This window comes from Physcomitrium patens, chromosome 7, assembly GCF_059467195.1.
Source record: "Physcomitrium patens ecotype Gransden chromosome 7, ASM5946719v1, whole genome shotgun sequence".
Taxonomy (NCBI): Eukaryota; Viridiplantae; Streptophyta; class Bryopsida; order Funariales; family Funariaceae; genus Physcomitrium; species Physcomitrium patens.
Genome location: NC_143416.1, coordinates 1,375,685 through 1,387,733, shown reverse-complemented (window position 1 = coordinate 1,387,733; position 12,049 = coordinate 1,375,685). Strand labels below are relative to the sequence as shown.

At 34.9% G+C, this 12,049-nt stretch overlaps 1 protein-coding gene across 2 annotated transcripts; it reads left to right on the top strand.

Moving 5' to 3' along the window:
- Positions 1-7,591: 7,591 nt before the first annotated feature.
- Positions 7,592-10,440, top strand: LOC112284406 (uncharacterized). Of its 2 annotated transcripts, none has more exons than XM_024524171.3 (3): positions 7,592-8,519; positions 8,877-9,280; positions 9,478-10,440. In XM_024524171.3, the coding sequence occupies exons 1-3, from the start codon at positions 8,393-8,395 to the stop codon at positions 9,982-9,984; spliced, it is 1,038 nt and encodes a 345-aa protein (XP_024379939.1). In that variant the 5' UTR covers positions 7,592-8,392; the 3' UTR covers positions 9,985-10,440. The 2 variants fall into 2 exon arrangements, with proteins under 2 accessions (XP_024379939.1, XP_024379940.1); XM_024524172.2 differs by having other exon boundaries at positions 7,832-8,429.
- Positions 10,441-12,049: the final 1,609 nt, after the last annotated feature.

Sequence of the window (12,049 nt, the reverse complement as noted above, 5' to 3'; positions counted from 1 at the left end):
GAATGTAACATTTTTCAATGTAAAATTGGGCATGGATTAGTATGAATATATATATATATATATATATACAAATCCTAATTAGTAAAAAATTATATTTTTTAATACTGTTTCTACTTTAAGCTTTCAATTAGAAAAACATTGATCATGTTATATTAGAGAAGCAATGACTTAATTCATATAAGTGTCATAAGTTGAGCAACCAGCAAGTATCAATGTAACATATAAAAAAACTAAATATAAAGTAAAAAAGTATTACCATTATCATTAGTATCATTATTATTGAAACTACATTAAATTATTTATTTATCAACATGGTACAATCTTTAAAAACCAATCAATATATATATATATATATATATATATATATAAATAATTTCACTTTGAAATATCAAATGATCATTTTCAATAAATAAGTGGCAATGTTTTCATTATACAACATAAACCCACTCCCCATGAAAAACCCAATCATAGAAGCCTCTTTTTCTCCCAAAACCATGACATTGCCTTCAACCTCCAACCTTCAAGTTTGCAAAAGTGGGGAGGGGGGTCTTCTTGCATTGACTTTGCTGTAAAAGAGTCGATGCGGGGAAGACGGGTCCACATCGTTCAAAAGCAGAAGGGGAAGTGTAGAAGAAGAATGAAGAAGGGCCCGGATGGTTCCATGAGAGAGTGAGTGGGGGCCATGGATGATGCGATTGGAGGGGCACCTTCCTCCATCGTCCTTCAAGTGATGATCTTGACATGGCCACTTCCCATTGTAGCCCTCCCCCCACCCCCATTCCCCTTTGATAATGCCATCCACCAACATTCTCATCCATCCACCCCCCACTTGCACTAATCTATGCATTCATCCACTTGTTAAAATACTGTATATTTTGAATTAAAAAATGTAATAATTAAAATTTAAAAATAATTGATCAAATTTTAAAAGACAAATGTTTTCTAGTAGGCACTTGTGTTAATATCAAAGACTGAATAATTGATTTTTTATTCCATCTTGAGTGTTCTTATCTTTTTGATATATATATTATCATTTAGTGCAGTTTAATAATATTAACATTTTGAATGCACAAAACATTTACTATTACAGGATAGTTTGATTTTAAATGCTACTAAATTTATGTATATGTATATATGTATGTATGTATATATATATATATATATATAAAATAAAAATCTTTGGAATCAATGAGTAATATTGTATGAACAACAAAAACAATTATTGACAATTGACATCATCTGAGTACTTAAAATATATAATTTTTTGATGCTATGATAAGATTTGTTTTTCCAACTTCTTGTCATCAGTGTTTAAGAAAACCTTAATTGCAGACATTGAAGAGAAATAATACAAGTGAAGTGAAAGTAATCTCAATTATATCAAAACAAAAATATTAAAAAAGAATGTTGTTATGAATATTTAGAACCATTTTATTCATTGATAATGAGTTTTACTTATGTGTTCACTTATTTGAGATGGGTTGAAAAGACTCAAGGGAGCTACACAAAAAGCGTAGTCAATTGTGGACATCTAGAAAGCCCTTCAAGTTGGTCTCTTATAGAGGAAACACATGCATGATGGATGATTGGTATCACACAATCCAAAAATTATGAACACAACTTTCACACATCAATATTTATAACAAAATTGATAAAAATTGAAACATATTCTCCGATATGTATGTATCCTATGAAAACCATCCTATACATATACTTGAACATAGTGGGATGGTACTAGTTAAACAATTAACCAAACATCTTTCTCATATTTATGACCTTTCTAGTGTAAAGTAAGAACAAATATGGACCCAATTGTATATTATTTCTGATAGAGACAAAGAGTAAAATTGTAGCTTTATTCTTCTTTTTCTTTTAGATCCAACCAAATGCATGTCGGGAGTCTTTTTAAGATTTGTTACATTTGAGGCTAAAGCTTAACTTGCCATAGCTTTTGGTGGGCAAAGGTCACATTTGCTTGTTTCTTTCAAGAAATAAAAATTATAGAATTAAATATGCATGTTATGAGGTTACTTTTAGCTTCAACATTTATCTTTAAAAAATTCAATTGAAAGTTTCAAAAAAACTAAGTAAAAAAAACTCAAATTCTAATAATTTTTAAAATAAGTAACAAATTCTAAAGGAGAAAGGTCAAAAAATAAACCAAAGTAAAAATTAATTTTTTTTAAAAAAAAACCCTGCTTAAAAGAGAAAAGGAAAATTAAGAAAAAGAAGAATTTTTTATTTTAATAAAAAGAAAGAAGAAAAAGAATACCATATTGCTGGAATTTTGTACATTGTTTTTACTCTATAAAATAATTTATTTTCTTAAAACCATAAATTTCTCTTTGAAAAATAATAAAATTTAATGATGGATACCTATTTACATATACACATAGTATAGGCGTAGTTATATATATATATATATATATATATAATAATGAAGGCGTAGTTATATATATATATATATATATATAATAATAATAATAATAATAATGAAGGCGTAGTTATATATATATATATATATATATATATAATAATGAAGGCGTAGTTATATATATATATATATATATATATACATAATGAAGAACGATTTCATTTTAGTTTTTTGTATTTTATGCAGGCTTTTCGGTTGGTTCCATTTCTTGTGAAAAAAACGAAGTGATACATAGAAAAATATTCAATTTTGAAAATTCTGAAATTAATTTAATATAAAGCGTTTAATAATTATTTTTCTTCATGTTAAAGAGAAAATATTAGTAACATAGAATATCCCTTAGAAATAGGTGATTTAAAAAAAATTATAATATTGAATACAAGAGCTATGAACCTTATCAATACAATGGAAAAGATCTTTTAAGATTTACTCTCTAATTATCTTTACTATTTCTTTATTTATTTATTTTTTTTTATTGAAAAATTTAAACTCAAAATTTTCTCCAAATATAATGTGTAATTCAAAGAATATCTTACTAATGAAGACATACTATTAATTACCTCTCTATTATAATTAACGATTTTTTTTAACAATTCTATCAAGGGTCTCTACAAAAAAAAATGAGTTTGATTTTGATCACCTCAATATATAAATATATAAATAAATAAATTTCCATAGAAGTGATGTTGAGGGGGATTTTTTAATACATTAAATACAGTATATTGTTTTTCAATTTTTTTAACTATTAAAAACAAGAAAAAAATAATACAAGAATTTTTTTTCTCAGTATTCATAAATTAAATATTCTTTAATTTTTTTTCTTGCAATATTCTTAAAAGAATATTTTTAAGACCTGTATATAATAATAATAATAAAATCCAGTATCCCTCCATAATTTTACATATGAATTTATTTATTATTATTTTTAATAAAGCTATTCTTTGTTTCAATTAAAGAGATGTTTGAATTTAATTAGTTCGGTGTTTGTATGTATTTGCATACTCATTATTTGTTTCTTTGATGTACCAAGTTATGAATTTACAATAAAATGTTTGTATATATTTATATAGATATGTCTAAAGAAATAAACATAATAGATTTACTTGTGCTGTTAATAAATTCGGTCTTTAGTTTGTAAGAACTATAATATTTATAAATAATAAATATTTATTTCTAATATACAACTATATATATTAATATAGTTATAGTTATAACTAGAATAAAAATTATAATTGTAATAAATGATTAAATTTAGAATATATTAATATAGTATATACTATAGTTATGACAAGAATAAATATCTATTTCATAAAAAAATTTATGTTTAAGCTTACAACTGTTAAAAACTTAACATTTTCTGTTTTTTGAAGCAGATGTTTCACTTATTTTTTTATGTATTTAATTATTTAAATTTTAAAAATAAATTAATATGTGATAATTATATATGATATGTAATAAAATTTATTCTGAGTCAATCTTATATTCTAGAAAACACGTTGCTTGTAATACAATCAATACTAATCTTATTTCCTGAAACTTAAACTAAATTTAAAATTATTTATATAATATTGAAATGGATATTTAAGACATTAACTAAAATATTTATCTTAAGATATTTTGATTCTTTTATGGTCGTATTACATACTTATTTATTGAATTTAGTAAAATTTTATATTATAAAAAGTTTCTTATATTTTTAACATCCACAAAGTATTATATTTTTGTTTAACATTAAATAATCACAATGGATTTATATTAATAAAAATAAATATTACCAATTACTTAAATTAATATACAATAAGGATTTCTTAAATTTTTAATTCACTTGTATTCATAAGTATATGATTCAACAAATAAATAATAATTTTTTTTATAAAATATTTTAGTACAAACTGCAATAAGTCAATTTACATTTCAATATTTTTCTTATATTTTTTTATTTGAATAAATCTTCAAAATATATCTCATATTCATCAACTTTAAAACTAATACATTTATAAAAATTTATAAAAATTGAAGCTTGAATAATGAGTATTTTTTTTAATATCAATAATATATACAAATTAGATAATATGTTTATTTTGGCTATTTGAGAATACTATTGCATGATAATTCTGTAGCAAAAATAATATAATGATACTTTTATTTTGTATTTTCTAGGTAATTGTTTCAAACTTAGATTGAAATTCATACAACACAATTAAATCTTACATATTACACTACATAAACACTAATTATCTTATCAAATCAAATATGAAGTTTAAAAGATAATACCATTTTATTTATTTTTACTTTAATTCTATTTTTGTCTTGTTATTTATAATTGTAAAATATGCTTATTAAAACATATTTTTTAAAATTAAAAGATAATTTTGATTTAAAATTTAAAATATAAATAAATATATCAAATTTATATTTTTAAATTTTTAATCATATTTATATTATTTAATATATAAAAATATTTCTAATAATTAAGTGTAAAAAATGCAATCTTTTGGTTGTATGAGTCTACATTAGTTTATATCAGCCTCATTATCATTTAAGTAAATGTATAAAAATCTCTATCTTATCATACCATGAAAGTAATATATACTACATTTAATGATGAAAATCCATTATTATCAAATTTATTTATTTAATATATCTACTTATATGTATATAAGTAAAAAAAATTAAGTAGTCATAAACTTATTTAATTATAATTTTTGAAAAATTTAACATCAAAATATAGAGGTATTGTAAATCATTTCCTAATTGTACATATGGTTTTTAGATTCAATAACATCTTTGAAGGTTTAGAAATATTTTTAAGTTTATTGTAACTATTGTAATTTTAAAAAATAGAACTATAAACAAAAATATATCATATTTCAATGCTAAAAAAGATTAAAAAAATCAATTGTAATTTTATTGACTTTTAAATAGGATCACTAAAAAAACGTTTCGTACATCATTATTGAAATTTTATAATAATTTTAAAACCTAAAAGCTCAAACAATCCAAATCTAAAATCTAATAATTTTGTTTGTACTGTATATGGTGTGCAATCTCACAAGAATGACATGATTTTTTATACTTTCTTTCAAAATAAAAATAAAAAAACTTATTCCTTTGTTATTGTAAAGCAAAGCTTTACATGATTCTCCAAAATCTAGCCTTCTATCCAATACATCAATTGCATCTAGATAATATCTAAATTTAGAAAATTTTATGATACATAGATAAAATTATACAATGTGATCAACTTGAAAGAGTTTTGAACTTATGAACTTTAATTTTAAGATAGAAATCCATACATCATTGCATTTTGAGTGTATATGGAATACAAAAAAATGTTTAATAGCCTAGAATACTATTGAAACTAAGAGGAATAATCAAAAATATCTATGCAAGAATATTCAGCTTTAGATTTTATAAACTCAATGCAAACCATATTTTTTATCTAGTAAAAAATTAAATTTTTTGAGTGGTACAAATTCATTGGTTAAATTATGGATTTGCACAAAATACAAAAATATGATTTTATTAATTTGGTTGTAAGTATAATCCTTGAATGTTATTGATTATGCATTCTCACACACACACACACACACATATATATATATATATATATATATATACATACATGCATATACAATGCATTCCATCATAAAGGAAAGCAAGTCATGGTTTGCCTAATTAAGAATCAGCTCTCCTCTGTCGTACCCAAAATGACAGTATTAACAACAGGACCTCAATTTGCTGCACCATAACTCACTATTACACCACCAGCAGAAGACTTTGGCAATTAGGGTTTGCTAAACTAGGAATTAGGGCAATCAGAATGAAGTCCTGTGCAGAGAGGAAAATAAAACAAAACAAAACAAAACAAAAAAACAAAAAATAAAAGGCTTCAAAGCAAACCTATGGGGATAGGGGGGGGGGCACAAGAGCTGAATTAAAATACTTATATACATATATATATATATATATATGAATTTGTAGGGGGGGACACTGTAAGCCCACAGTGACATCTTGTCCACCTTTGAAGGCAGCATGTGAAGTAATTGTTTCAATGCATTCATTGGACATAGACTTCCCCTTTGCCCTTCTGGTGCCACTTCCTCTTCCCCCCCCCAATTTCTTATACTTAAATATTTTATTCTTATTTATTTGCTAACCAATCTATGCTTATTAAACTCACCTTTTGGTTGGTTCTCTCTATCCATCTACCTATCTACCAATAAATAAATACACACTCGTGTACATGGAAATGTATGAAATGGCTACATCAAACAAAAACACACTCACACACACACACACACACACACAAGTATGCAATGTTGTTCAACAACATTGGTATAGTAGATTTCATTATTTGAGGATTTGGTGGACTTTCAAGCCTGTTTTAATGTTTGAAAGAAAGGGAAAAGGGGCGGGAAAAAAATCAAAAGAAAAAGAAAAAGAAAAGAAAAAGGAGGAAGATTGTGTTGACAATTTGATATAATCTTTCATGTACCATTACCCAAATCATCAAGTTATTTGATTTTTTTGTTTCATATGCATAATGCAACACAGAAAAACATGCCTTTTCAGTCTTTCAAATATTTTTAGAACATTGATTTTTTTCCTAAATCCTATCAAAACCACAAAACATGTCTACTGGGAAAGAAAATTATCCATCCATCCACATACACACAAACACCCAAACACACACACGTCTGGATGAATATATAAATAGAAACTCTGATTGATGTGAAGTTGAACACAGTATGAAACCCAGACCCAAACCCACAAAAAACCCACGGCGAGTTATGACAAGCAGGTGTGGATGTAAGAGCTGCGGACAAGGGCTTGAGTGTGCAGCGGCGATAGACAGGATGCCGCCGCATGCAACCGCTACTGCAGACGCGCGTCTATGACCGTCAGAGATAGCGGTAGCGCCAGCTGTAGGGAGGCGGGAAGCCGCGGACGGGCGGCGCGAGGAGGTATGTGTCGGTGGATCAGACATCGGGTGGGCAGGCCAGGGCTGGGCAGGGGAGGCCCGACAAGGCAGGCCCCCCCCCCACGACGATGGCGTGTCATCGTTAATTCTAGATTACAACGAGCGGCGAGGTGTGAGAAATAGTGACGAGCGAGGGGAGGAGAGGGGAGAGTGGAGAATGAATGAATGAGTGAGTGAGTGACTACCGCAGCTTCGGTAACAGTGGGACGGAGGAACAGGAGGAGGAGGATGAGGGGGCCACGCAGAGGTTGCGTTTGGCTTTTGTTCCTGAGCCACTACTGCCGTGATCAAGGTGGTTGTGGTTGCTGCTGCTACCGCTGCTGCTCCTGGTGGCTGGCTCGCTGGCTGGCTGGCGGGGTGAGCTGGTGAGGATATATAGAGCTCTGCACCTCTTGGCCCAAAGGCTTACTCGATGAGAACTTGCGTAACCGGACTAGCTGCGATTTTGCTGCCTCGCGGTGCTCGCTGTGGCCTCCGTGATCTATGCGCGTCCGTGCCTGAGTGAGACGGGGAGATCCGACCACAGAGCGCGAGAGAGAGAGAGCGCGGGGGTGGGGAGAGCTTTGCCTCGTCGGAGAGCGTTGCAGTGACTCGCAGCTAGTGGCGATGAGTGAATCCTCGGGCTAGAGTTTGGGAAGATCGGAAGGCGGTTGAGTAGGTGGCTGTGCGTGGATGTGGTGGAGACGGGGACCAGCTCTGCAGAATTGAAACGGCTCGAGATTTTTCTTTACGTTTCAGTAGATTCGTAAACTGCAGACGTTTAGAGCTGGCCGAGGAGCAGTTTCGGGGCGGCGACGTGGAGATCTGCCACTGTTGCAACCGTAGTCGTCTCGCTGGAATCACAGGTTCAATGCGGGAACTTCCTAGCGCGGCAATGTTGGGGCAGCCCAGGCTATTCCGGTATAATTCTTAGGCAGCAACCAGACTTATCAGAGGTGCAGGGGGTGTTCAATCCCAGCACTGCGAGGCTTGACATGGCGAGTAACGTCGGCAGAGGGGGTTACAGTCGCGGTGGGTCCAATGTCGTGCCTGTGCGCAACGACAGCTCCACCGACACCTTAGTTGCCATGCTTGCTTCCTGCTCTCCTGTTGCTCTTCAAGGTTTGTTCTGTGAACAGTTCTACTGCAGCTAGATAGATACGTCCACTCAAGTTAGCGCATAATTTTGCAGCAAATCACCAGAGTGCGGTGTGAGGACTCTGACTGGAGAAAGAGTCATAGAAAGCTGCACATTACAGTACCATGAGACAGTTCATGGTTTCGATGATTGAATATTATGCCAGTAGTTTGCCTGATTTATTTATTTATTTCTCCGATGGGGAGTTTGCTGTTGGGTGGCTAGTTGGTAATTGATTACAGCTGACCTTCCGTAGTCCGTTGTAAGCACTCCCCACTGGCAATCTGACGTGTTTGAGTTACCTCTAAAACGTTTTTCTGGGATCATAATGCATTTTGCAGTACAACGTACTGGTGGAAGCTTGGAGGATGCAGTGGTAAGCTGTGGGCAGAAGCGCTCCTTCTTCCCCTTGTTTGAAGCCTCGAGGGAAGATGCCGGAGACGAGGATCTGGGAGATGACTGCACCCACAATGTGGAGAAGAAGAGGAGGCTCACTTTCGATCAGGTCAGGTCGCTGGAGCTCAACTTTGAGGTGGAGAACAAGCTTGAGCCTGAGCGGAAAATGCAGCTTGCCAAGGAGCTTGGTCTGCAGCCGAGGCAAGTGGCAGTGTGGTTCCAGAACCGTCGCGCACGATGGAAGACAAAGCAGCTCGAGCGTGATTATGAGGTCCTTACTTTGGATTACAACCGGCTTAAGAGCGAATTTGAGGCTGTGTTGCAGGAGAAGCAAGAGCTTCAGGGCGAGGTGAGGCTCTGGGCAATCTCAACAAACCAAGATATACGTAGTTCCATGTTTCAAGTTCCACTTGAACGTTCCTAGAATCTTGGAGAGATGTTTGTCCGAGCCCTTGACCTGCATTGAACCGGGACTCCCAAGTGGTCTTGGGAAACTTAGTAATTAAAGAAGCTGATTTTTTCTAGCATATTGTTAATTTTGGACAGATGGAGTGTCTGACGGGGAGGTTGCAGACGTCACCCCAACTTGCCTCAGGCGATGGTGTGTCAGAAAAACCTTCTAAGAAATCATCGAAAGCAGTGGCGTCTCAACTTTCGCTCCAAAAGATGGTATCCGAAGAGTGTGTGAAGTTAGAGAGTAAGCCTCAGGACCCAAACGACAGTAGCAACGATGACAAGGAGGAAGGCTCCCGAGCCACAAGCTCAGATAGCATTTCTAGTGGGATTCTGGACGCGGACAGTCCTCTCACCACAGAAATGATCACTACCACCACTTTGCCACATATTTCAATCCACGTCGCCGCAGAGATGCCCCTGAGCTCCAATATCATCAACATGAGCGACAATCTCTGCAACCAAATGCTGTCCCCCCATGCTTGCCAGCAGATTTCTGTGAAGCTTGAGGACGGCTCGTCTCAGGACGAATCTTCTAGTAATTACATCCTGACGCAGTTGGACGAGGAAAGGGGTTTGCCCTGGTGGGATTGGCCTTGACTGGATCGTGCGGCGGAACTCGAAAACGCCTTCGTGAGATTCGTCTATTCTTTTGAATCCAGTTGTTATTTTCCAGGCACTACCATCGCCAGCACAACCGATTTGTTCGATCTGGTGCATGGTGGTCCAGATGCAGCGCTGAAAGCCTTGATCTGTTATCGCTACCAGATTACTCAGCATTCGTCCTGTGAGCCTAAGTGTTATATATCATATCTTAGAGAAACCAGGTTCTGCTGTTGTAAGTCATTTCCATGATGCTAGACTAGGAGTCCGAAATGATGCAACATCAGATCAAATAAATTTTTTGCTCCTGAAAGACAACACTAATGTGCCAGATCATCTGATGTAGAACTTACTGAAATAACAAATGGGACGGATCTGCAGTGTCAGAACTGTGTCCAAGCCTGTAACTTATTACCGATTTGAAATGGGCTCCAAGTACGTTAATCAATTCTAGATAGCTGAAATGAGCTTGAGAATCTTTTCTCTTGAGGAAGATGAGCTCAGCTTCATCTTGTGTGAGCCTTAAAACTGGAGATGAAGACTTGTACATTTGCACGTGGTTCGAAACAGGGACATGAACGTGGGTGAATACATTTGACATAATAATTACATAGCTTTGGTTATTGTTACTTTGAGTTTTCACTCTTAATGGTGCTGTTATCACGTCATGACACTTCCCTAGTCAAGAGAGAATCTAGATACACACATACAGCTAAGATGCCCAAGTGGGTAATCAATCATGTACGCGTATACACTTGCATATATATATATATATATATATATGTCTATCTATCTATACATACATATATACATACATACATTCGCACAGATTCACACACCCACACACAGCGAGAGAGAGAGCGATATGAAATTTACAGACATTCTTCTTACTCGTAACTCGTGCCTCACTTTGGTTGATTTTCAGGTTGATGTTCTTGGAATTCTCTGTAATATGATTTGGCCCTCTTGTGATCAAATTCTTTTGTTGATGATCTACTTTATGACTTAACAGAGACCATTCAGGTGCTCCCGCGACTGCTTCCAGCCATGGCAGAGAAGATCCACTTTGTCCTCACCAGTGATGTCACACTAGACATCCTTGCAGGTTTTGAAAGCTTAACGAGAATATTTTTAAAAGAATATTTTTATTAAATTGAAAAAAAACACCAGAAGCATAGCTGTTTCCCATGCGATGTTGGCGAGGGTTTGGCGTGCTCGCTCTTCTCTCGAGAGGTTTTGTCCAAGTGGTCTGACACCATAGAAACCCCATGCACAGCTTTCAGGTGGCCGAGTCACAAGCCCCAGGGCTAGCATGGAGCAGAATCTGTCAGCCCAGAGCTGACAAGATAAGCTCTCGTGCTCTTCCAAAGGGCCTCTGCTGTAGTAATCCTGTCAAGCCTGCTCGCGTGCATATCACGCGGGAATTCAAGCTCACCTGGAGCGCATGAACGCGCCATAAAAACCGCGACTGCCAGTCAGTTCCCTTGCCTCCAAGCTCGCGACCCACAAAAGGCTGGACACCGGTAGCAGGCCCAGAGATCTCGACCAGCATCCTGGTGCATCGCAAGGAGGCAAGGGACACACCTCCAGGGAGAGTCTCCTCGTGGAGTGCGAGAGGAGGCCTCCAATCTCTCAATCATTGTGCCCACATTCTCGACCTCCAGCGCCATCGCAGAGAGCTGTGGGGCTACTGACGCAACCTCGACGCCATACGACCCTCTTTCTTCCTTCCTTCCTTCCTTTCCCTGCCCCCATCACGGCATCGTGGCCCCACGACTTGCAACGATTGGACCAAATTAACCAAAAAACACCGCAGCACCAGCTTTGTCATTCTCCTGGCTGACTTCGTGGTAGCCACCTCCACCTCTCGATCGCTCCCTCGCTCCCTCTCTCTCTCTCAACTACCGAGTTACCGAGCGCAGGTGTGAGCGTAGTTTCATTCTCGCGGTGTTTCTGTCTCCGAGAGCTTTGTTTCTACGGTCCTCTCGCTGCCGCCCTTGGGCTCCCGACGCTGATGCTGCTTGCAACAACTCAGGGTCTCGTGGACCCTGAGTTTCACCCC

What these genes read in the sequence shown, in the direction of transcription:
- LOC112284406 (XM_024524171.3), top strand. Translation starts at nt 8,393, where the DNA reads ATGGCGAGTAACGTCGGCAGAGGGGGTTACAGTCGCGGTGGGTCCAAT. An exon ending in CTCTCCTGTTGCTCTTCAAG is followed by an intron (nt 8,520 to 8,876) that starts GTTTGTTCTGTG and finishes TGCATTTTGCAG; the next exon opens with TACAACGTACTGGTGGAAGC. An exon ending in AGCAAGAGCTTCAGGGCGAG is followed by an intron (nt 9,281 to 9,477) that starts GTGAGGCTCTGG and finishes AATTTTGGACAG; the next exon opens with ATGGAGTGTCTGACGGGGAG.